This window comes from Vanellus vanellus (genome assembly GCF_965231255.1).
Source record: "Vanellus vanellus genome assembly, chromosome: Z".
NCBI lineage: Eukaryota > Metazoa > Chordata > Aves > Charadriiformes > Charadriidae > Vanellus > Vanellus vanellus.
In genome coordinates, this window is record NC_138908.1 from 35,245,869 (window position 1) to 35,272,790 (window position 26,922).

At 40.1% G+C, this 26,922-nt stretch overlaps 1 protein-coding gene across 1 annotated transcript in view; it reads left to right on the top strand.

Moving 5' to 3' along the window:
- Positions 1–26,922, top strand: part of PIGG (phosphatidylinositol glycan anchor biosynthesis class G (EMM blood group)) — a gene marked incomplete at its 5' end in the record, with an annotated part of 89,956 nt that overhangs the window by 36,124 nt on the left and 26,910 nt on the right. Inside the window, 3 exons of the mRNA XM_082497552.1 lie at positions 6,459–6,650; positions 11,566–11,875; positions 22,794–22,957. Of these exons, the coding sequence (XP_082353678.1) occupies positions 6,459–6,650; positions 11,566–11,875; positions 22,794–22,957 (666 nt within the window). The remainder of the gene's footprint in view (positions 1–6,458; positions 6,651–11,565; positions 11,876–22,793; positions 22,958–26,922) is intronic.

Genomic DNA, 26,922 nt, shown 5'->3' on the forward strand with positions numbered 1-26,922 from the left:
ATCACAGTATCACAGTATGCTAGGGATTGGAAGGGACCTCAAAAGATCATCTAGTCCAATCCCCCTGTCGGAGCAGGAACACCTAGATGAGGTTGCACAGGAAGGCGTCCAGGCGAGTTTTGAATGTCTCCAGAGAAGGAGACTCCACAACCTCCCTGGGCAGCCTGTTCCAGTGCTCTGTCACCCTCACTGAGAAGAAGTTTCTTCTCAAATTTAAGTGGAACCTCTTGTGTTCCAGCTTGAATCCATTACCCCTTGTCCTATCATTGGTTGCTACTGAGAAGAGCCTGGCTCCATCCTCATGACATTCCCCCTTTATATATTTATAAACGCTAATAAGATCACCCCTCAGTCTCCTCTTCTCCAAACTACAGAGACCCAGCTCCCTCAGTCTTTCCTCATAAGGGAGATGCTCCACTCCCTTAATCATCTTAGTTGCCCTACGCTGGACTCTCTCCAGCAGCTCTCTGTCCTTCTTGAACTGAGGGGCCCAGAACTGGACACAATATTCCAGATGCGGTCTCACCAGGGCAGAGTAGAGGGGAAGGAGGACCTCTCTCGATCTACTAACCACCCCCCTTCTAATACAGCCCAGGATGCCATTGGCCTTCTTGGCCACAAGGGCACAGTGCTGGCTCATGGTCATCCTGCTGTCCACCAGGACCCCCAGGTCCCTTTCCTCTACGCTGCTCTCTAACAGGTAGCTCCCCATCCTATACTGGAACCTGGGGTTGTTTCTGCCCAGATGTAGGACCCTACACTTTCCCTTGTTGTATTTCATTAAGTTATTCCCTGCCCAAATCTCCAGCCTGTCCAAGTCTCTCTGGATGGCAGCACAGCCCTCTGGCGTGTCAGCCACTCCTCCTAGCTTAGTGTCATCAGCAAACTTGCTGATAGTACACTCAATTCCCTCATCTAAATCATTGATGAATATATTGAATAATATGGGCACCAGTACCGACCCTTGAGGCACTCCACTGGTTACTGGCCTCCAACTGGACTCTGCCCCATTGACTACGACTCTCTGGCTTCTCTCCTTCAGCCAGTTCGCAGTCCACCTAATTATCCGATCATCCAGTCCACACTTCCTCAGTTTAGCCATGAGGATGCTGTGGGAGACCGTGTCGAATGCTTTACTGAAGTCAAGGTAGACCACATCTACCGCTCTGCCATCATCCATCCACCTCGTTATTTCCTCAGAAAAGGCTATGAGGTTGGTCAAGCATGACTTCCCCTTGGAAAAGCCATGCTGACTGCCCCTAATAACCCTCTTATCCTTGATATGCCTTGAGAGGGCACCAAGGATAAGCTGTTCCATCAGTTTCCCAGGGATGGAGGTGAGGCTGACCGGTCTATAGTTACCCGGGTCCTCCTTCTTGCCCTTTTTGAAGACTGGAGTGACATTTGCTTTCCTCCAGTCCTCAGGCACCTCGCCCGTTTCCCAAGACTTGGTAAAGATGGTGGAGAGTGGTCCAACAATGACTTCAGACCGCTCCTTCAGCACCTGCGGGTGCATCCCATCTGGACCCATGGATTTATGGATGTCCAGGTTGCTTAACTGGTCTCTGACCCAGTCCTCATCAACTAAGGCAAACTCATCCATTGACTTGACTTCATCTTCATCTGGGGTCTCAGCGGAACAGGACTCCTCAGGACAGCCCCCGACAGAGTAGACAGAGACAAAGAAGGCATTCAGTAGTTCTGCCTTCTCTGTATCTTCTGTCACCAGGGCACCCACCCCATTCAGTAGTGGGCCTACATTGCCTCTGGTGTTAGTTTTATCTGCCATGTATTTGAAAAAGCTCTTCCTGTTGTCCTTGACCCCTCTTGCCAGGTTTAATTCTAAGGAGGCCTTAGCTTTCCTAGTTGCCTCTCTACATCCCCTGACAGCAGCCCTGTACTCTTCCCAAGTGGTCAGCCCCTCCTTCCATGATCTATAAACTCTCTTCTTCCACTTGAGCTTGCCAAGCAGTTCCCTGTTTAGCCGCACAGGTCTCCTGGCTCCCTTCCTTGACTTTGAGATTGAGAGGATATGTTTTCCTCATAGCATGAATTGAAAGTTGGTGATAAGCTAAGTTACTTGAAGTGCTTATTCCTCTTCCCAAAATGCATTGCTAGTCTGCAACATTGATTGTTATTCTATTTTTAGGATGTGTTTAATTTGCATAGTTATGTCTTAATAGCATAGTGTTTAGTAATATGAAAATAGAACCTTAGATCATGTGTAACTTGATAGTTTGACTTAAAGCTACTCAAGCTATTTCTAGCCAGCCTTCTATTTTGTCTCTAAGATAAACTAATGAAAAAACTACCCTATTTTTTTTGCCCTTTACTGACCTTTTAGACATCTGTGCTTATGCTCAGACTAATATTTGGCTTATCTAGACAGTGCTTAAGGGGCTCAGCATTTGAGACAGAGACTACTGTGCAGTTTTGTGCATGGAGAAACATAAGCAGCAAACCACAGAAAATCAGCCCACCTGTAGCATCCTGCATTTGGCTACTAGGATGCATTCAACAGTGCTGAAATAAGGAAAACATTCTTCAGTATTTGCAGAGAGCCTCTGCAAAACCTGCTACAAAGAAAAAAAACAAACTGTGGTGGGGAAAAAAAGCAAAAGAAAATCAGACAGTAGATAAAGCGGAGTAGAACGTGCAGTCACTAAATTTACCTGGGAGTTAGGTTTTCTTTTTAGTTAGTTTGTATTCAGTTAGTTAAATCTGATGCTTGGAATGTGCCAGAGCTGCTACATGGCTTACTGGAAGGGGTGAAGCTGCAATGAAAGCATCAGCTTGAAGAGAAGTGATGAGAAGCAGCAGCATGGGAAGATAATGATATTGTTTTTTAATAATGTACTTAACCACCTCCAAATGCCCTTCCCCTCAAAGGTAGCATACCACGTGACTACTGTGTATTCTGTTATACATAGTAGAATGAAAATAAACTGTTAAAAAAGGCTTTATCCACTTAAAATATGAATCGTGGACTTTTATAATTCCTTTCACTCTATTTATATTCACAATAGTGAGGTGACGTCAAAGCAGTGGAAGGAAGTAAGGAAGTGTCTTACCAAAAGTAAAAAGTGTAAAACACAGGAAGAACATGCAGCTGAAGCACCCTTTTTTTTTTCTTTCCTTCCCAGGTTCTCTCTCAGGAAACTATTGGTTCTTCTCACTTCAACTGAGATTAGAGTAGCACATTCATGCTTGTATTTCTGAGTAGAATATCAAAATCATTTAGAACTTTGAGAAATGGCTGGACTCTCTGTTGAGCAACTACAATCTCCTTTCAAAATACATGCTAATTTAATACGCACTTAGCTGTCTAACTGTAAATACCTTGGCTGGAAAACCTTGAAAGGTGCTTTATGCCGACCTGACTTCACTTGCTGAAAATTGTTTTATTGTTTCTTCAGCAAACTCTTTGAAACAATGGAGTAGGGTTTTTTTGCAACAAATTTGCAATGTTAAAAAAAAAAAAAAATCCAAAACAGAAGTCAGAGGGCTGTTAGCAGAAAACCTGGATGTGAGTTGGATGTACACCCCTGTGATAGCAGTCAAGAATCATAGAATGGTTTAAGTTGGAAAGGACCTTGGAGATCATTTGAGTTCCAACCCCCCTGCCATAGGCAGGGACACCTCCCACTAGACCAGGTTGCCGAAGGCCATGCCCAGCCTGGCCTTGAACACCTCCAGGGATGGGGCCTCAACAACTTCTCTGGGCAACCTGTTCCAGTGCCTTACCACCCTCAAAGTGAAAAATGTCTTCCTAATGTTTAATCTAAACCTGCCTTCTTCCAGTTTAAAGCCATTCCCCCTCATCCTATCACAACATGCCCTAGTAAAAAGTCCTTCCCCAACTCTCCTGTAAGCCCCCTTTAGGTACTGGAAGGCTGCAATAAGATCTCCCTGGAGCCTTCTCTTCTCCAGGCTGAACAGCCCCAACTCTCTCAGCCTGTCCTCATAGGAGAGGTGCTCCAGCCCTCTGATCATCCTCGTGGCCCTCCTCTGGACATGCTGCAACAGGTCCACGTCCTTCTTATGTTGGGGACTCCAGAGCTGGACACAGTACTCCAGGTGGGGTCTCATGAGTGCAGAGTTGAGGGACAGAATCACCTCCTTTGACCTGCTGGCCACACTTCTTTTCATTCAGCCAAGGATACTGTTGGCCTTCTGGGCTGCGATCGCACATTGCTGGTCACGCTGAGCTTCTTGTCAATCAGCACACCCAGGTCCTTCTCCTCAGGGCTACTCTCCAGCCATTCTCCACCAAGCCTGTATTTGTGCTTGGGATTGCCCTGATCCAGATGTATAACCTTGCACTTGGCCTTGTTGAACTGCATGAGGTTGTCATGGGCCCACCTCTCCAGCCTGTCCAGGTCCCTCTGGATGGCATCCCTCCTGTCCAGCGTGTCTACCTCGCCAAATAGCTTGTTATCATCGGCAAACTTTCCGAGGGTGCACTCAATCCCACTGTCCGTGTCACAGACAAAGATGTTGAACAGTATAGGTATGCGTACACAGAACGTGCCATTAGTAATTGGTGTGCACATGACTTTGAACATGCACTTGCTGTCCACTGGGCCTTCTCTGAGAATTTTCTTTCTTTTTGGGGCGGCTAGAGTATGATTTCAAATGTTCACTGTAGGGAATTGCAGCTGTTAGTGAGTGTCTTGCTTGATATAGCACCAGCAGTTACTTCTTACGGGTAGGAATGTTTTTTTACTTTTCATGTGCTGCTGTGTTAGATTTGCTTGCAAGTGTCTCTTAACAGAAGTGCATTCACTTTTTTAGGTAACGACACAAAGAGAAAAATGATGATGTTGTGCTGTTATTTATCCCTGATTTATTTTATCTCGCTCTCATACAATGAACAGCCAAGGGGAACAAGGCCTGAAAACTTTTAAAGTTTTCCACAAAGGTTCATTTGAAAGATGTAGTGGCTACTAAATTAGTTCTTTATGTGTTGATCATAAGAGGTGGTGCATGTGCTATCTTCCATTCTATCCATTCACTGCTTCTACTGTCTCTTTCTGTAGAGCAAGAACAATAGTTAGGACAAACATCAAGATGACATTTTCTCTCCCATAGTGTTCTAGTTCTTACTTATCGTACTTTACTGGCCTGCAGAGAGCAGTGCATCTTTTGGGAATCTTATGTGGCGTGAAGCGCTTGACTGGGTCCTGTAGGAGGACTAACAGGACCATTTTTCTGCCCCATGTCCTTTGCTCTGTGACTTTCCAAGTTCAACAGCTGAAACAGCTGTTGGTCAAACTCCTGATAAAACATGTACTAGGGAATAGGAAGGTAAACCTGTTTAAAGTCCTGTAATTTTGATTAAATCAGAGATAAAACTGGAGTTTCTTAAGTGCAGTCAGAGTTAATGCAGGTAACAGCCCAGGCTCTCACACAGTTTGCTAAAGTTAGTGATCTTTTATCATGGCATTTTGAACTGTGGAAGACAGAAGATGGAGCCTTTGGCTCTCATACTCTACATTATATTCTTAACGGAAAGTAAATCTTACAAAATTAGTGGTTACAGGTCATTGGGGATACTCGGAATAGTTGCAGTTGGCAAGGGTTAGCAATACTTGGATTACAGTGGGCTTTCTGAAATTGCATAGCTAGTGATGGTAGGGATTGAGAGCAGATCTCTACCTCACCTGATTACATTTTGCAGTGCTAGTTGATATCACTGTAAATTTAAATGCATAACATTGGCAGCATGTTCAATGAAATGCCCTTGATTCTGGAATGAATGTTACCTGTTCAGGGTCTGGGGGAACAAACTGTATGTGTAATGTTCTTGGCCATGATACCAATTTTCTGCCTTTATCTCTTGTATGTATTGATCCAATACAAGGTGCTGTAGTTGCATAAGGGAACCATATTGTGCTGCTGTATTTGTGTGTATGTGTTTTAAACTATGTAAGTATATTTCTGAAAATTTTGGCTAGGTAGTGTTTTGTATGTCTAAAATTAAACAAATCAAATACATGTGCAGCTGTTTAAAAAGAGAGAATAGTTGTAATTCTATAGTGCAAAAATATTTTCTGCCTTATGCTGGAAAATGAAATGCTGTAGTATAAACAAAATGCACTGTTTCAAAATGTATAAATAACAAGCCCCTAGTTTAAAAGCATTAGACCCTTTTCCATTATGCAATATGCAGCTCTGTTTTTATATAATTAACAGAATAACTAGCATGTGGTAGAACACAATAATTACACTTTTAAACGTGCATGCTTGAATAGAAAACCTCATTAATAAAACTGCTTTTCTAAAAATACTAGAATATTTTACCTACCTCTTGGAAAGTTCATAACAGATGTCAGTGCAGTGATTAATTTTGAAATACGGTGCTGTAGCTAAGGCTCTGTCAAATGTATTTAGCAGTAATTACAGTGGTTTGAACAGGTTTTTTGTTGTTTGTTTTTGTTGGGTTTTTTTCCCCACAGCTCTGAACATAAATCTGAACTCTCCTTCTTGGCTGCAGTCTCCCTACTTATGGTCTTCTTTCTGGTTCAAAGAAGATGCTCCCTGGTTTCAAAAATTGCTATGGCACTCGGGCTCCTGGGAGTCTACAGTTACCGGGCAGCTATTGGAAATGTCATATTTCCATGGCAACATGACAGCAAAGATATTTCAAAGTAAGTTAATCAACAGATATGTAAATCTATTTCTAGAGATGTGTTAACAATTTGGATATCAGGGGATGAAGCGGGAGGGGGCATTATGTTTAGGCTGGAATCACATTCTTATGAATAGAACTCTATTTTGTAAGTGGTCAGCACTCAGTTTTTGTGGTGTGTGCATAATTTTGAGCCCCATGAAGTGTCTTTTGACTGTCACAGATCAGAAACCAGTCAGATAAGAATTAATATCAGGAAAACCTAATAGTCATACCCTGTATTTTTGCTGTAAAGAAACTCCAAATCCACCATCTCCCCTTGTTTTAGATGGACTTGCCACATTAGCAGAGTGCATGCCAAGCTCATTTAGCTACTTCCTAGTTTTGAAAAATGCTTAGACAGTAACTGGGAGAGTTGCCTTTCTGTACCTTTCTTTTGCGGGTGAGTGTTCTGTAATGTATGGCTTTTCAAGATGTAACCAAATCCTTGAGGTCTAGGCTGTGCTGCACAGATGAAGGATTTTTATGTGCATGTTAAGTTTCTTACAGAACTAGTCTGTAACAGTAAGGAAGCTATTAGCTTTTTCACCAATAGCTACTTTTGGAATGTAGCTAAGTGACTTCGGTTTTCTTACGATATTTTTACTGTTGGATTCTACCCGTCTCTGTAGCCTCATTTTTTTACTAAATGTCAAAGAGCTGCAGAAAACTTCCAGAGTCCACTAGGACGTTTTGTGAGGAGGAGGGGATTCTGAAAGAGAAGTTTCAAAACAATTGTCTTCCGGATGTAATAAACTTTCTCTTGCACTCATTTTGAATTTGATATGGCTACAAATGATTTCTGTTGGAGCTTCTTAATTGGAGGTCAGAGATTTGCAAGATATGCAGAGATGGAAACAAGCCTGCAGGAGAAGATCTTAGGACATATTAAAGAACAGATTTGCTAACAAGACATGTTTTATAACAAATACTTGTATATAAGTATGTCTAGATACATTTACATGTGTTCAATCTCTTCAAATATTGAAAACAATTCTAGTTGTATACTACTGTTAAGTTAACATTGTGTGGTAGTTCTGCTGGATGTGAAAGTGATGGTAATCATTACTTAGTCTGCAGGGTTTGGCTCTGTGTTTGCAATATGCCTAATCTCCGAGTGTGACCTCTGGCTTTGCTTTGTGTTTGAGTAGAATCCTTGGAGAACAATATGGTCCTTGCAATAAGAAGAAAAATATTGCAATGTGGGTCAGAAAATTAAATACAGCAATTGAGCTGCAAATAAAATGCAATTAGAGAATTAAGTGGAGTACCTAAATACTAAAGGCAAAGCATTTACTGGAAACTTGTTAATTCTATAGTCAGTATATTGATTGCAGTTATAACAAGAAACATACAGTCTTTTTGTGTTATTTGACCTTAAATAAATAGTGAATGCGGTAATTTCTCAAATTATGTCAGACCTTTATCTGATTATATACTGGTTTAAAAGTTACTGTCATGTTTCAAATCTTCATACCCTTTAGATCCTCTGTGTACACTGTTTGGTGAAAGCTGGTAGGGATAGCAAACACAGATTCTGACTTTTGTGTCAGCCTGTGTTCTGCACCTGGGCAGTAAGTGTGGTGTAGGGCTCTTTCCAGATCTCAGTACGAAAGGACCAACAACAAAGGTGTAACAAAATAGCTATTTTAATAAGATAGGGTAAAAAGAGGAATATAGGTAGTGAGTGTCTTCAGGTGCTGGGATGCTGGGAACTCTGCTTTCGTGCAGTGTCAGACAAACCCCAGAAGAATCTTCCCATGGCATGTCCCAGTTGTGGAGACGTTTTACCTCCATCCCATACTGAGGTTCCTTTTATTTTGTGTTTAAAAACAAACCAAAAACCAAACAAAACAACAACAAAAAAACAAAACCAAAACCCAGATAAACCCATGGGTCTACTCCTGCCAGGTCAGAATGTTATCTCTGTCATAACGCCCACCAGCACACAACATAGGCCAGCACAGGGGTTCCGGCACGGTCCCTTGCAGCAGCTACTCCTGCTAACATGTGGACTTCTCAAGCCTAATGTACAAGGCCTAACAGAGCAGACATTGTTTACCCAAGATCACTAACTCCTCAAACACATTATCTTCAGCAAGGCTCCCAAGACAGCATGTCAAAAAAGATGGTAGACACTTGTTATTAGATTTCAGATGTTACCTGATGTGTTGACATAGTGACCCTAGCTCATCTTTATTAGATGGCTGATGTGTTAAATGGTAAATGCCTTTGTAAAATGCCACCAGGAACAAAACCAGGACTTTCTTTTAAATGTGTCTAGAGGTATCTTTAGTGTATTCATGATATGGAATAGCTCCAGATCCAGGTGCAAGGTAGAGGTAGTTTTGTGTAATATGAGAAAAAGCTGTGGGAAGCCACAGCATTTTTCATGCATAATGCTTTCTTCTGTAAGATGGAGAATCTTTGCTTTGAAATGACCTGTCCCTGTACCCATTACTGAACGTAAATGTTTACTCTGAATGTGATAACTGCTGGAATGTGGATGAGGGAGAAAAGGCAGTTGAAGTGTGTCCCACCTTCTATGGTTTACACTAAGATAATATTTAAATTAAAAGATGAAAGGAAGTAATTTGATCTTCTATTTTCCTCAGAGTTTGTTTTAAAAATGATTGTGCAATGAAAAAGACAAGTGTATACCATACTGACATAAGCAAAATAATAGTAGTGCATTTGCTGAGAAATTGGTTTTTTAGTTAGTTTGAATTTCCATCAGCTGGTTAATTTAAGTTTTCACTTAACTCATTCAATAGTGACAAATACCCAAAGCTATTTCCTGAAGTTTTACTTCTAAGTCACATGTTTGAATATTTTATGGTAATTACATCAGAATTACCAGAGATAGTGAAAAAGGGCACTGAATTTCTGCATTAGCCAGAAATACAGGGACTCTGTCAATGTTACTGTTTTTGTTTTTGTGTTGTGTTGTTTTTGTGTTGTGTTGTTTTTGTGTTGTGTTGTTTTTGTGTTGTGTTGTTTTTGTGTTGTGTTGTTTTTGTGTTGTGTTGTTTTTGTGTTGTGTTGTTTTTGTGTTGTGTTGTTTTTGTGTTGTGTTGTTTTTGTGTTGTGTTGTTTTTGTGTTGTGTTGTTTTTGTGTTGTGTTGTTTTTCATTTCCCTCCCCTCCAAAGGGGGGGAAGGCCAATGGGCCTTACAGGGATTTTACAAAGGCTTGCTATTTAAGGGAATTAAATATTAAAGCCCCTTTGTGTAGACCCTTAGGTATGAGTTTGAACTTTTGAAAGCTAAACCACACAACAGAGTACTGTATTCAGGTTTAGGAAGGCCACATCACTATCATGTGTTGGTTTTGCCTTTTTATTTCATTCTGTGGGTGCAAAAAGAAAACTGAACGTGTAAATACTCTTGCTTATAATTCCTCTTGCTTTTTAGTTCTCATTCCTGTATGTGGAAAAGAAAGATTGAATTCAAGCTGATATGTTAGTAATTGTTTGAGAAGAAAGATGACCTTGCAAAGTCTAAAAAAAATAGTTACAGTTAAAAGGAGAAATTTATTTTTAGAAATTTTGACTAGTGATGTTTTCTGTGGTCAGTTATTTATACTGATTACACCAAGTGTAACTATGCTTTAACTATTTCTAGTGTCGTGGTCTAATCCTTCTTATATTATTAAGTCCAGATGACTCAAGAATCCTCACTTTCGAGTGAATTATATTAACTTTGTAGTTGTAGGAGACCATGTTTGTTCACCGCTCATGTATAAAGTAACTGGTAGTCCCTAAGGATAGTGTATGTTAAATATGGATAAAGCGTGTAGGTAATGTGTATTTTTATCTTTTGCAAGATAAAAAAATAGATTTATACCTACAATTTTTTTTAATATGCTTATTTGGTGAGTTCATTGGATTATTATAGTTTAGCTCACACTAATGATTTGTGGCGTCTTTTGCCCAGTAAACATAAGATTATTAGTGCATTCTGATGGATATCTGCTTTCATTTTCTTTGTTCCTTGGACCTTGCACTTCTAGAATAGCAGGTCAGTTTTTAAGGTTACTGGTCATTATCCTTGTAAGCTTTTTGGATGAGATGCTGTGTTTTCTTCAGAAGCTGACTTTCACTGGAAATGAAACAGCCAATGAAATTATAGGTGCAATTAACACAGCAGTAGATGCTAATTACACTTCCTACTTTAATGTAATGGGATTGCTTAGGGGTTTGAAAAATGTGTACAGTTACAAGGAAAAAATGTGCTAGTATAAACCAGCATACCTGTATATCTGTGCAGCTGTGTAAGGTGAGAAAATGTCTGAAGTATGCAGAAGCTTCAGACTGAAATAAGGAACTTCAAATACTACCGCTGTCCTCTTGGTTCGCTAAAAAAAAAAAACTATTAAAAAAAACTGTGTGAATAAGCTGTTAACAATCACTGAACAGCTTAAAGGGAATAGTCATTTTTAAGTCAATTCCTGAGATAAAGTTTCCATATCACTCTAAGGAGTATTTTGGGGGAAATTCACTATGCTATACAAATGGCATACTTACATGAATATATTTATGGATCTAGACTTGAATAGTAATATAAATTTATTTTGGTTATGTTAATTGACATATAATTTTATTTTTATATTTTAGGTTAGTTTAGTATTTAGCACAAGCTGGTTTATATGCTAAAGTTAATTTGGAGGTGTTGTAATTTAAGTATGAAGCATTTTTAGAGTTTTCGTGTTTAAAAACGCTCTGTCATGAAATTGGCCAGTATTAGCCTTTGAATTTAACCTGTTTGGCAGAACTGCAGTGGTCTTGCACCTCTCTTGAGAGACTTTTTGACCTGTGAAATAGATATTACTAAATAGCTCATCTTTCTGTTTTATTTATTTATTAATTATTACCTTTTTTTTTTTTCCCCTCTTTAGGGGGATTACTGAAGCTCGTTTTGTTTATGTCTTTGTCCTTGGCATAGTCTTTACTGGCACTAAAGATTTACTGAAGTCACAGGTTATTTCTTCAGTTTCCAACGTGAAGAGTACAGGATTATGGGAAGTATATAGTGGATTGGTTCTACTAGCAGCCCTTCTATTTAGACCTCACAATTTACCAGTCTTGGTGTTTTGTCTGCTGATTCAGACAATGATAACAAAATATATCTGGAGACCTTTGAAATTTGATGCAGCACAGATTACTATCATGCACTACTGGTTTGGTCAAGCTTTCTTCTATTTTCAGGTAAGCTGAATATTCTCGCTGCTACAGGGGTGGGAGGGGGAATAGTTTTTGAAAGAAACATTGTCCATTGTGGGTAAAATGCCTATTAAATCTCAGCGTGGAAGAGTTTACTGAGTTCTCAGAAGGGTTTAGTTTCTAACTGTTTTGTTTTCAGAATTAGGGAAAGATGCATACCTTGATAATTTATCCTCAATATAGGTTTCTCAAAGTGTTAAAAATACTGAATACCTATACCAGGGGCAATTTTGATCTGTTAATGGGCCTCCTAAGTGGTGTTCTGGTGATAATAAATTTAAAAATTTCAACTTGAGTTGATTATTACCAATAAAAGGCAGATGGCTTTTTTCCCCTGTTTCTTGGGGCTTACAAAACCTTGGGTAGCAGTAGATCTACATACAGTTTTAAGACTGAAGGGAAGTTCTGTGACAAGGTGATGTCTCATTAAGAACTAGCATTCTTATATCAAATAGTATCTTCTTTCCTGAAGGGCCTTACTAATTTCAGTAACACAGTTCTCTGCATTGCAAATAAGGTTGCAAGTCCACAAAGGCTTTCTTTAGCATTGAAGCTGGATAGGTTCTTTCCACTTATAATAATGTTGGAAACTTAGTGTAGTAGACTGTCTTAAGAGGGCATTTGCTAAGTTGGGAGTCAAGTTGTTTTTCATTTAGGAGGAGAGGCTTTCCAATTTGTTGCAAAATTTCAAGGTTGAGACCTGCATTGGCTTTACTTTTGAGGTATGGCTGAGGATGTTAAAACTGTCGTCAAGCTTAGGGTACTTCCTACTCTGTTTCTGATCCTGTTAGTACTGACTGAGGATTGGCTTGGCTTTAGTCAGAGTACATGCCAGGATAGGGAACTGCTGATGGGGATAAGATCATCATGATTCATCCCTTCCTACCCAGTTTTCCTGCTCAGAGGATGTAACATTTCTTGGTTGAATGAGTTTTGCATGTCTGGAATATTACTGTTCAGGCAGTCAGCTCTGATAATGGCCTTTTGAGAGCAGCCCTTAGTGGGGTTGGCAAGAGGCTGAGGTGGGGCCTTCTCAGTACTGAGGTACCAAGCAAAACCAGCTGCCAGAAATTTAATAGTGGGTAGGCTGGCAAGAAAATCCTAGTTATGGAAAAGGGACTAATAAAGAATGGTTTGGATGTTTTCATAAAGCGCCCATTTTCAGTGATGATAAATTCTTGGTATAGTTGGCTGAGAATTTCACAGAATCACAAAATCACAGAACTGAGGCTGGAAGGTGCCTCTGGAGGTCATTCAGTCCAACCTCCCCTCCATCCAATGGCAGGTCAACCAGATCAAGGTTGCAAGGATGAAGACTCTGCAACCTCCTGGGCAGTCAGTCCCAGTGCTTGACCGCCCTAGACAGTAAAAATGCTTTTTCTGGTGTTTAAACAGAACTTCTTGTATTGCAGTTTGCGTGCATTGCTTTTCATCCATTTGCTAGTCACTGCTGAGTGGCTGACTGAGAAGGTCAGAGTCTGGCTACGTCTTCTTTACTCCCACTCTTCAGAGGTTACACATTTTTATGATCTCTGCTGAGCCTTCTCCCTTTGAGGGTAAACAGACCCAGCTCTTTCAGATTGATGTTTGTATGACAGATGCTTTGTTCCCATGATCATCTTTGTGGCGCTTCAGTGGACTTTATCGAGTACATCCATGTCTGTCTTGTGCTTGGGACCCCAGAACTGGACCCAGGAGCCCAGGTGTGATCTCACCACAGCTTAGTAGAGGGAATGAAGCATCTCCCTTAACTGGCTAGTGATACTCTCCCTAAGGCAGTTCCAGGCCCTGTTGGCCTTTGCACGAAGGGCAAATAGGCCGGCTGATAGACAACGTAGTGTCCACCAAGATCCCCGTGTCCATCTCTGCCAAGCTGCTTTCAATATGGTTAGCTGCTAGCCTGACCCAGGGCATGGATTTATACCTCGCCAAGTGCTGGATTTGAAATTTTCCATTCCTGAACTTCATGAGCTTCTTGTCAGCCCATTTCTCAAGCCTGTTGAAGTGCCTCTGAGTGGCAGCAGATCCAGTAGAGTCCTGGCAACTCCTCTGATGTATTTGGACTGTCAGCCTCGTTGTCCTTTGGCTGGTCTGCCATGCCCAGGGCCTCATACCTGTTATACAGAGGTACCTGGGGAGGGGAGGCAGGCAAGGAGGGGGTTTGCTTGCCGCCCCTAGCACACTTTCCTCCATTCACTGTTCTCTGGTAGGCCTTCCATGCCTTCAGCCCTGCACAGCGAGGAGATGAGATTCCTGTGATCTTGTTTTATTTCTGGTTAAAGGCCTGGTCTCTCTTTCAAGGAGCTCAAGGCATGGGTCCACCAGTCAATTTCTTTCTCGCACAAGGTAAAGGGAACAGTTAGATCTGATAGTGTGTGTTGGGTGGTTTTATACTGGTGTTAGTGGGAAGGTAGACATACGTTTTTAAGGTTTTTCTTTTTAATGACTAATTTTTTGCACTTTCAACTACCCTTGAAATTGAGAAGTTTTTTTGTGTTGTAGAAGACTGGAAGAAGTGATTCCATTTTAATTGGCTTCACATTGTGCTGTTGGATATCCTGTTGCATTTTCAGGGCATCTGCCCAGGCTTCATCACCCTGCTGGCAATTTTGACATTTCTTCTAGATGTGTTTACTTTGGAAGTAATAAATTCCAGTATGATACAGATTTCAGCAAACTTGAGGATATTTTAAAAATTAGTTGTGACAAGCTCTTGTGCACAGACATGCTGCTAAACACAGCATTCAAAGCTCAGGAAGGAGAAATTCTCCATTGCTTTTTTGTGAGCAAGATTGCATGATTGGTCTTTATGGATCTCCTGTTACTCTAAAATCTGTAGAATGAAGAGTGATAGTTACTTACCAAAACTTCTGGTAAAAGCTGAACAAAGGTGTTTTCCCTCATGTTGTTTCTCATGCAGGTTTATTATTAAGTCTGAGATATGAAATAGAGCAGATCCACATAAAGAGCTGCCTTTCTGTGTCCCATCACATGTCTGAAAACTCCACTTTTGAAGAGACTCTTCTTGATTTTAGCAGCAGCTTAGCAAAAATTTTGACAAATTCTTACTCTTATTAGCACTGGGCCCTTTAAAGAATGGATCAGTTTCAGAAGAACTTGCCAACAGTCTTTTTCAAAGTTTTTTTAGTTGTCTATTTGGAAAACCAAGGTGTGTGCCTATTCAGCATGCCTAAGGCAGAATAAAATGACAAGTGGATTGTAATAGAACAGGAGGGATTTTAGGAAGAAGAGTTTTGATTGTGGGCTCTTTCTATATTTTCCCTATTTTACTCTGTTTATCTCTATTTCTCTTATTGGAAATAAGATTGGATATTGCCCCATCCCTGGAAGTGTTCAAGGCCAGACTGGATGGGGCTTTGAGCAACCTGGTCTAGCAGAAGATGACCCTGCCCTGGGAAACTGGATGATCTTGAAGGTCCCTTCCAACTCTAACCCTTCTATGATTCTCTATTTCTTCTCTTTTCACAACATCCTAGAGATGTTTCAAAAGTAGATAAATCGGTTCTGCTGAGGGAAAAAGTGGTTTTAAGAGTCAAGACAGATGGAATTTTCTTCCACCCCCCACTCCTTAGAGAATAAGTTTTTGGTTCTCTTTCAAAAATGCTGTAACTACATCTACATTAGATGCCCTTTCTAGGATGGAGATTAAGAATTTGACCAAAATAAAAGTCTTCAGATGTTACCTTTGTTCTTTTATTCTCTGATGAACAAATGGTTCTGCAGATAAGGAAAAGAACAAATTGAATCATACAGGGCTAAGAGTTTGGGCTTTTTTTTTTTTCTTTTTCCCCATCACAATTGAAAACAGTTATCTGATGTGCAAAATATTAGTGTAGAAAAGTAAAATAGTCGAGTTGGTAGCTCATAAAATTACAGAGGCTACAAAAGTCCCTCAAAATCTAATTTATGCTCTCTATTCAATAGGTACATTTCTCTGAATTTGTTCTGAGAATAGGTTTACCGTCTGTGACTGTAGATCCAAGGATGGAAGAAACTTCTTCCAGAAATTTTGTTTAATTTCATGCTCTTTGTATCTTGGTTTGCTCAGTATGTAGCATTCTGGTTTGCATTACCAGGGAAAATCAAAAACCTGACAACCGACAAAAGCCACTTTTTCATTAATAAATTTTCTTGGATATATTTAAGTTTCTCCTTCCCTTTTATTTGAGTTCAGAGTCTAGGACATGAATTACTTGTTGCAGGGGAAAACCTGCTCAGTTTGTGTGGCTTAAAATCAGGATTGAAGTGTGTTACTGATTTCTTAGTGATACATAATTAATTGGCAGTCATATATTAATAAATGGCACTTAATTAACTGGCAGTCACTGAACTGCAGATGCAGGATCCATACCAGATATACAACAGATGAACACTCATCAATTGCTATGTCATTCTGTATACCTGATTTGAAAAAGATCTAGCCCCTGCCCTTGCACTGGGGCCCCCCACCTCCCAAACACATAGAGGTAACCTCCCCTTCAGGTGTGTTACAGACATTCTCTTCTCATGGCAATGCAGGTTCCCCTGTTTACTCACACCTCTTGTGACAGATGCAGGCACTCAAGGTTTAAGTGTTTATGTGTATCTCAAGAGTACCATAGACGAGTATGGTATACCATGGACGAGTATGGATAGCTCACCTCAGGAGAAGCTATAGGTGATTTTGCATGGTTATGTGCATTTTCCAGCTCTTTACCTGATTGATGGACTGTGGAACTCTGAAAGTACCCATACTTTTCATGATGTAGCTTTCTGGTTTAGTAATAAACTTCCATTGTTTGAATAAACCATTTAATCTTTTTTCTTTACCTTGTGGGAAAAACAGGAAGGTTTTTGCTTGTTGACAGCCTTGAGGTCTCCTCCTTACTTCTGTGCCTCCCAGTGAAGATACACCATTCATACTGAGTAAACTGCAGGGGTCCCAGATTTAGCAACTACCTGTCTTGGCCATGACCATCAACACTGAGGTCTTACATTTTGACTGACTTAGGAAAGGGTTGTATTTCAGACAGAGTATGTATCATTTGTTGTCAAATAGTCAATAAATATTAAGGAAGTACAACTGGGCAGTTTCTGCCAGAGAAGTCCATCAAGTTCTCAACTGCAGTATTGATCTCTGTTAAGCCTGTCTTAGTAGCAGCTAGTTATTTGTTTGCTACCTCTGGAGTGAGCAAAATCTATGCTTGAATGCTAGGGAGAGATGTGAAGGAAGCACAACTGTATTATTAGGCATGATATGCACTGCCGGCATAGATTTAAATGTCTTAACTGGCTTTCTTTCCTCAAGTTTTTTGGTTACTAGAGCTACTACTATTAAACTGGCTGGGTTCACAATGGTGCTATTTTTTTTAATTTCCAGACAGGCATAAAGATTTAATGTAGCATATAAAAATGATAGCAGGTTTATGGTTGAAATACAGAAATTGAAAAACACTGACATTTGTTGTTGATGTAGATCAGATGAATACTAAATTTAAACTGTGCTAGCTAAATGAGGCAGGAGAAAAATATAACATAAATATAAAACCCTTCCATCTGGAAATAAGAGAGAGATTTAGAGAACTACTTTTTGCACATGTCCTGGAGTGATTATGAGGAGAATGAGACTTCTTAACCATGTTGCTGAGCCTTTATTAAATCTTGGTAGGCAAGAGGGTATGTAATGATAGAAAGCAGTAAGTCTGTCTCGCTAAGTGTAGAATATAAGTGATGGCCTTTTGAATATGATAGTGAGTTGTCGTGGTTTGCCCCTAGCTGGCAACAAAGAACCACGTGGCTGCTCACTCAACCCCCACAGCCATGGGGAAAATTGGAAGAAAAAGGCAAAACTCGTGGGTTGAGATAAAGGCAGTTTAACAGAACAGCAAAGGAAAGAGAAAAACAGTAACACCGATAAAGGAATATACAAATGCGAGCCAGCTTCCCTGTATAGCCTGGGCATAACTCACATGACATGGAATACCCTGCCACATCCTTGGGGAAATTAACCCCATCCCTGCCGGAACCAAGACATGAATAAAAATAACCTTGTTCAGAATAGCATATTTAGTGCATGAGGCAGTGTCCATTCAAAAAAGTATTGTAGGGCCCTTAAAGACTTTATGGAAATATAGCTGTGAAAATCCTCAGTGTACAGAGTAAACAAGGTTCATAGGGAGAGATACTACTTTTCATTAATCAGTTTGTATAGTTGATATAAGTGAGGAAAAAAAAAGTGTCTGGGTGTGGAGCTAATATTTTGATCTTAAGTAGTAAAAAACCAAACAACGTATGGGTTGAAAGCAAATTCCTTGAGCTTACACGTGGTTTTGCATTCTACACTTAATCTATGCCAGGGCCTTGAGTGCATCTCCTATCTAGGAGTTTAGTATAGTGGAGTTCAAGGTCATCTCCTTCACTGAGTGGAGCTGTTGGGAGAAAAGCTAGAAGGAAGAGCCTGGCTCTCCTTTCCTTTGGGAGCTGCTTTTAATCTGATGCTTCACTGCCTGTGCTGTGTCACAGCTGTGGAAGCGTGCATATCTATGCCTGTCTCGTACCTTCTTCATCTTGATCTGGACCTGGTGGCTGGGCTTCCTGGCCTAATCTTGGACCTTCCTTGTCACTTCAGAATTGCTGTGTGATCCCTGGACTGTGTCTGGCCCTGATCGATGCCTCTGGATCCAGTCCTGAGCTGGATATACTGCTGAGGATTCCCAGTCTCACTGACTTACTGCTCTCTCACCTGCCTTGTTTTCACGCTCATTTCCCAGCTTACCTTCCCTTGCAGAACCAGCTGGCCCTTGCTCCTCTCTGACAATGTGAACCTAAAAGGCAAATTCATTCAACAGTTGTAACTTACATGGGAAGACTACGCATTAACTTGTTTTTTCCAGACCTTAGCAAAATTGTTGTCAATACTAAGCAGTGGAAAAGGTTGCTCACACGGGTTGTGCAGTCTTCATGCTTGGAGGTTTTCAGGCTGGACAAAGTCCTGTGTTATTTATGTAGAGCTAGGTAAAACTACTTTGTTTTCAGTCTTGTTTTAGTAGTTAGGGTCTTTGTTTATTGCTTTGTGTAAATTGATGAAGAGAAGCTAGGTTAAAAATACTCCACTATTGTCAAACAGATGCAAAATTAATATATCTAGTCAGAATGCTACTTATTTGTCCAGATATTATTGCAAGCTTGAAAAATGATTGATGAATTTTTTCAAGAAGGTTGAATGACTGATTGTTTTTTCCTAAGCTGTGAGTTGTCCAGGTCTCATAACTCATTGGTCATTTCCCAGAAGTACACTATGTTTTTATCATTGTTACGTGCCCTTCAAATGCATTGATAATAGAAATAAATGTCTTGGTTGTTCCTCTTAACTATAGCAGCTCCTAAAATTTTTTTGTTGCTGTAAATATTTCTTAAAATATTTTAGTTACCCTGGATGAAAGCACATAAATGAACAAAAATTCCATGTATTTATTTATTAGTCTTGTGGGGTTTTTGTTCCCACCATTAGAAAAGTATATCTGCAGAAGAGGAGAAAGAAAATACAGTCTCAAAACCTTTAAGGCTTTTTTATACTTTCTGGTACGTTTTATCACTAGAGGAGAACAGGATAGGTTTGTACATTTTCAGAATCATTTATATCTAATTCTTATTGCCTTTAGGTAGAGAGATTGACTGAGTCATATTTTAAAGTGGCTTACAGCTTTTTCTTGTTATGATTTCAAAATATCATAGGATAATTTATGTTGGTGAGGACCTCAGAAGGCCCACAGTTCAACCCAGAGCAGCATCAGCTGTGAGGTCAGACTATGTTGCTAAGGGTCTTGAAACCTCCAAGGACAGAGGCAGTGGAACCTTTTTGGCCAACCTTTTCCAGTGACTTCATTTTTTCGCCTTAAATTATTTGCTTCAAATAATTAAAATAAATTCTGCATTCTATGCTTGTTTATAGAATTCCAGTTACTAGAAAGGTGTACAATTATGTGACAGGCTTAGTTGAACTGCGGTAACAGTCTGCTGTCTCAACTCAGTCATTAAACAAGCTAGAAGTATGTCAGTTTTGTCTTGCACCTCTTTACTTCTCAGTGACTGAGTGACCCTCAGTGAGAGTCACTGAGATACTGCAGGTAATAGCTCATATTCAGTGAGTGATGTGGTATCTGAAAAGTTTTCAGAAAAATTGTTGCAACTTTGAAGAGGGTTCTAGATTGTTTTCATTACTGTCTATGGAAGTATTCTGCTCTGTTAGTGCAGCAAGTATGCTGGGTAGTTTCTCTAGCCACTGCATTGTGCATTGTTGATCTAGATTATGACAGGTTATTGTGGAATGCTTTTGTGCAATAGTGCATTGTCTCCTATCACTTTCTGCCCTTACCACAATAAACTATTGCACTGTTTGAAATACTTAAGTGATACTTTAAAATAAAAGCAGACACTCTAATTGTCAGTTACTTATGTATTGTGTGGAGTATTAGAAGTTGTAAGCAACAAAAATTCAGTTCAGATGTATGAATTAGTCTTGGAGAAAGATATCTAATGTAAAAAAAAAAAAAAAAGCTCCTTACTGCTCAGCAGGACTCTTCCAGTAGTAACTGTGGAGCCATCCATGAGGCTCAGCAGATTCCTGGTGAGAGTGGGATGTCTGGACACTTAACATGCAGTGTGGTCAGTTATGTGTGGATCCAAGTGTGTGTATCCTTGCTCTCATTGTTCTACAGCTATATCATTTTAAATAAAGTCAAAGATAGGTGGAGGCAGCTCTGTGTGAAAGTAACCACAGGGAGCTGGGGAGAAGGTTGAAAGCACTGTTCCCTCCTCCTGGTTCCTTCCTCTGCCCTCACTACCTTCCAGAGGAGAGTACAACTTTTTTCCCTGTGTGCAGGACCAGTGACGTGCGTTCCCAGGTGCTGCATTTATTCTTGCCCCTTCTCAAATGCAGTGGGATGGGGAGTTGACCGAAGGTGCCAAGGATGAACCATGTGTATGTGCAGGTGGAGCAATAAGTGTGAAGAGACCTTTCAGCTCTTCAGGAGCATGATGTCTCAGCTTTTCTACTCTGCACGCATCATACAGAGGAGAAGGAGAGGAGAGAAAATAATCAGATGTGGCGGGGAAAATACCTGTTGCTGTGGACAGGTATTGGGGAAAAAGAAAGCGGATTCTCTGTCCCTGCAGGTTTGACTTGTCCCTGTCAAACTTCTGTTTGCTGAGGAGCAGCATCCTGCCCTGCTCTCAGAGTGCTGCGTCTGACCTTTCTGCTCTTTCCATGTCCTAAGTCTATACCCCTTAAACCTCAGAATGAGTCTTGTTTTACAGCTTTCTTTTTCAGTCTCATCTTACAGGTTCCAGGGCACAAATATCCTTTTTCCTTAGCTGCTCATCATTAGTTATGCTTTGCTCTGCTGCTGTCATTCCTGAAGATTATGCTAAATGCATAACAATAACTTATTACACTGGTGCAGTATAACAATAATTTACTACCGTGGTGCATGGTTAAGGTCAAAATGAGAAAGACTGACAGTTATAAGTCAAGATTTTTTCTGCTGTATGATGTCTTGGTGAAATCCATACCTTATTTTCCTCTTACAGCTTCAGGCTCCCCTTACGTTCTGGGGATATCTTCATGGTAGGATTCATGGGAACAGTGACTACTAATAATGAGGTCTGAATGGTTCTGTCAACACAGATGACTTTTCTGCCCTTAGATTTTAGAGCTGTTTCAGGAACAGGGTTTTTGCTGTCCCTGGTGCCTAGTTACTTATGTGCCTGAAAAGCCACTTATTTTTTTGTGCTTCCCTATGTGCTCTGGATTTCATGAGCAGCCTAGACGTGTATTTGATGATAGCACTTCCTCACTGGGGTAACTTGCAGTTCAAGAAGACTGCAGTCACTAAGGTGAGAGGAGGGGGGGTTAGTTGGAGGGAAAGCGGGAGCTGCTGCACCTCACATGGGCTGCTGCGACTGGGTCTGAGGTTATCAGTGGTGACAGCCCTTACATTTGGGTTGTTCTGGGATTCTGTAGGGGGGAAAAGAGAGTTTGATAGCTGTTAGAATCCAATGCTGTAGAAACCAATCAGCTTCTCCAGGTATGGTAAGAATGTCTGAGAGCTTTCACACTAGTCTGAGGAGACATGTCTGTGACCTGCCTAGGTAAGAAATATTCTGCCTTAATCACGCAGTGTGTTTGCTACTTTAGGTATTTGAGTAAACTTAAATACTTGGGCATTTTCAGTGGAAAATGCTTCCTTCAATTTTATATTATCTCTTGTTATTTAGTAGTCTTAGTCACTGGTAGGTAAAACATACAAGTCTTGGACAGCTCTTGATATTTTCATTGCTGTATGTTCCTTTTGTTTTTCTCTTTCTAGGTTTTAAATGCCTGTATTAATCCAGTTACATGCAGCAACTTGTGTTGTGGGGCGAGCGAGTGGGTGGTGTAGTGTTCCACTGCAGCTCTAAATTAGAGCCCTGTTCTCTCTAAGGGCAAGAAATATTTATTTCCTGGTGTCATTTTTGGCAACAGGCCTAACATCTTGTGTTTGAACCACGTGTGATGAAAAATGCGGTTTTTTTCATTACTGTGACTGAAAGCAGCAAGTGTAGCTGCTTACTTTAAAATCTTTTTTTGATGTAATTTATTAAACAACAGGCATGTTAATTTGCAGTCAAAATAAGACAAGCAAAAGATCATGCTGTGTATGCCTTCATTAGTCTGTAAATCCAAAATAGAAGCTCTTGTTTGGTAAGGTGCTTTACTGAAATTCAGATGTAAAGATTATGGCTGTACTGTAAAGTGGCTTAAACAGTAAGTCTTTAAATGGTGCAATAATTAATATTATTCTAATGTATTCTGAATGTTTCTTTAAAGATATTTAAATCTTTTCTTTTTTATTCCTATTTTAAGGGAAATTCAAATGGCATTGCTACTGTGGATGTTTCAGCGGGTTTTGTGGGATTAGAAAGCTATGTGGAGATACCAGTTATCTTCCTTACAGCATTTGCAACATATGCAGGACCTTTGCTTTGGGCCATTCATCTGCTGTGCTACTTGAGTTCTGAAGTTAGCAGGTAATCATGTTTTGAACTAAAGTAATGCTCTTTTATGTACTGCAGATATAAATACCATCCATATAGTGTATAACTTTTCAAACAGATAGTTCTGTTCCCATCATTTTTTCCCTTGGAAGTTAGTTTTCTATTAAGAAAATGCATGTTCTTTTTTTGGTATGAGTTTGTATCACCTCACTTCCAGTTTCATTTTCTCTGCAGAGGTTTTGCACTGGGAATATACATATATGTTTTACTAATTTTGTTTCTTAATGAGTACTCAGTTTGCTGGGCTAAATTACTTAAAATTTTATTACATGTTGTTGTAATAACATGGGCTGCGTAAAAAACATTCTTCTTGGAACCTATTAAGTAGGACACCTGAAAAGGACTTTTTAAAGTAATAGAAGAGAATTCAAAGTTAACTAACATGCTGTTCTTTGAATGTCTATCCTTGTTTGGCATAGTGACATACAACATTTTATAAATAAAACATTTATTTTATTGTATGTTACTGGTTATTGCAGTCATTTGTAGCTAAAATATTTGGGGTTTGGGGTATCTTCTGTAGGAGATGGGTTATTGTAAAATGAAGAAGACATAGTTGGAAAATACTTATGTAACTTAGAGTGTGCTTGTAAAATCCAGCTGAACTCTCTAGTATTGCATTTCACTCATCATCCAGGGCATTCAAACTGAGAGATGCAGTATATTAAAATACAGAGGGGAGTTGTAAATTCCGCGTTCTATAATGTCAGAGCACAAATCCAAAAACTTTTCACAGAAATAACATTTGACAGTGATGAAATTCTTACCACCCCAGACTCTTTTCTCTGTTATCTGTGGAATTTAAATGTACTTTTTTTTTTTTTTTAATGGGGAACAAAATGTTGCAGCAGGCTTGGCAAGTGGGATTTTAGTCAGTATTTAGTTTATCACAACTCTTTGCCTTATGCATTGTCATCCTCTGTAAACCTTTGACTTCCCTTTATCTACATAGTATCATCCTGTCTCATCCTGTCAGTGCTTTTTATTTTCTGGATTCTCTGTTCTTGTTTCACTTGTTTGTTTTGGGCTATACCTACACTGTGAGCTTGTGTTGGCATGCATGTGCTCATCAAAGGCGTGAGGAGATGGGATCCCCAGCTGACCAAGCTGCATAGACTAGTGGAGGTTTTTGAACCAGGAAGGACCTGTTCTAACACGCTGAATGCCTGCGTAGTCATTGTGTCCATTGCTCCATTTTTACAGGCACCTTTAACAGGTAGATTTATTATTCACCTTATTCATTGATTTGCCTGTCTGCCATATTGTTCTCTAAAGATGTCTAGCTCTCTTTATTACAGTGGAATTATGTAGCCCAGTTCTGAGCCATTGTATTGCCCTAGTAATGCACTCCTAGTGTAGATTGAGACTCACTGCAGAACATTACCTTTTAGTGTGAGACCAGCTACCTTGAAGTCATCTTTGGTCTTATATAGATACATACCATCTAAGTACTTGTCTTTTAGTATAATGTCTCGGAAAACCAGCCTTTTCTCTGTTCATTCTGATGTTTATTTGCTTCAGAAGGAGTAGATGTGGTATACACTAATTATTGATGTCTGGAATTGTATAACCACAGAAACTCTTTTCTTGAATTTTCCATAGTTCTGGTGTCTTAGCACCAAACTCAGTTTTAACTGTTTTGAATGCTCCTCAGTTTAGCATTAGTTACCGCTATGCTCCATCAATATGTCTTTGCAGTATCCAAGCTCTTTGAGTTTTCTCCATTCTTTCAGCTCTCTTTGAAAAGAGTTATCAGGTACATATAAAAAAACCCGCCTCTTGTCTTCTAGTAACTATGTGACCCTTGACCTGAAGTATTACTTGCATTCTATTAATCTACTGTTTTTCTTAATTCCTTTATACCTCTACCATGCTTTGTTTAAAATAGCACTATACTGTGTCACCGGTCACATCCATGTTCCTGTGTTGGTGGATTTTTTTAGCAGTCTCACTTTCCATTCTTCATTATTACACTGTAGGTGCTTTGGAACTGGAGCTCTTTGCTTGTGCTCCAAGTACAGTGGAGTAAACTGCCTCAGTGCCATTATCTGGGGAGGGATAGGACAAGAACAAGAGCTCCTGTAATGTTTTTAAAGAGCTATTGTTTAAACCCTAGACTGCAGACTGTGATGAACACTAACATACAATGAAGAGAAAATGATACCATATAGCATGTTATTTGAAAGCTCTCCTAACAAAATAATAAACTTTCTGTAACAAAATCTTTGAGGATCTGTACTTGTTTAGTATTGTTTCAAATAATCTGCCTCTGTAGTAGTGTTCGTTGTTGTTCTGATGTTTTCTTGGTTGAATTTTTTCAGATTAAAAGCTCAGCTAAGTAGTGTTGCCAGGTACAGTGCTGGTTTAAACTGCTCTCAAGTGGGTAGCTGTGACCTGTAATACCCACATCACTTATGTAAGTAGATTCTATCAACAGCTTGTGTCTGTAGCCATTTTAAGGTTCATTTGGGTCAACTGGTAAGGTTGTTTCATCTATGAAACAGTGCATAACTCTGGACCAGAATCTCGGTAGCACTGAGACTTGTTTAAATTGGTATGTTATGGTGCTCAGAACTTGGTCTGTACACTCTTTATTTTACTCTTGTGTTTTGTTCTTGCTGGCCAAATGGTTGTCTCATTACTTTGTCACTATTCCTTGGAGCCAAAGCTGAAACTGCAGAAGGCAAAGGTTCAGCTGCTTCATGTTTTTTCTTAAATGTATGGGAGACTGAGCTTTTTAAAAAACTGCGGGATGCTTTAGAATGTTGCTTATAAAGGCTTCTTATTAACTGTTTTGTAACCAATATGCTTTGGTCAGTGAAATTGAAACCCTTTCCTTTTTTTATGTGGTCCTGAGTGCAAGATGGCGATCCTTTCCCCGCTTCCTCCAGATAGGAAGGTTTAAAAGAATCCAGCTGCCCTGTTTTTTTGGAGTATGCTGAGTGACTCCTGTTAGATTGTCACAGGATGTCGTTAGGATTCCTGACTCATCCTGGTACAGTCTTAGTGGAATGAATGTGCCCAGAACTGCTAAGCAGTGCCATTCTTAGCAAAGTCTCTAGCATCCTGCAGCCTGTTATAGAGCTGTTGAATCTGAGGAAGTTGACCTGGACAGAGAGGCCTGACTTCAGTGCTAACTATCTTTGTTTATTCCAGCTACTTAGCAGAGCCTGTGGAATTTATAGCTGCAGCAGTTCGTTTGGCTTACCAGAGCTTCTTGCTGGAGTTCTTAGAAGCTGAGCTCTGCTGGGCATCACTTCCTAGGGGCAAGTACACATGCATACCTTTCCATTTCTCTGCACTTTGCATTTATGAAATCACAGAATGCTTGAGTCTGGAGTCCAACCCTCCTGTCCAAAGGAGGGTCAACCAGAGCAGGCTCATCAGGGCCATGTCTAGTTGGTTTTTTAGTATCTCCAAGGATGGGCACTCCAGGGTCTCTTTGGGCAACCTGTTCCAGTGCATGACAACCCTCACAGTAAAACAGTTGTTTTCTGATGTTGAAGGGGAATTTGTTGTATTTTGGTTCATGTCCTTTGCCTTTCATCCTTTCACTGGGCACCACTGAAAAGTCTGGCACATCTTTACTTTTGCCCATCAGATATTTATGAACATTGCTGAGATCCTTGCTGAGCCTTCTCTTCCACAGGCTAAACAACCTCAGCTTTCTGAGCCTCTCATTTTATGTCAGATGCTCCAATCCCTTCATCATCTTTGTGACCTTTCAGTGGACTTGGTCTAGTACACCCATGTCTGTCTTATACTGGGAAGCACAGAACGGGATTCAGAAGCACAGATGTGATCTCACCACTGCTAAGCAGAGAGGAATAATCACCTTCCTCAACCTCCTGGCTGTACTTTTCCCACTACAGCCCTGGGATGGCTCAAGGGTACATTGCTTGCTCATGTTCAACTTGTCTACCGGGAACAACCTATGT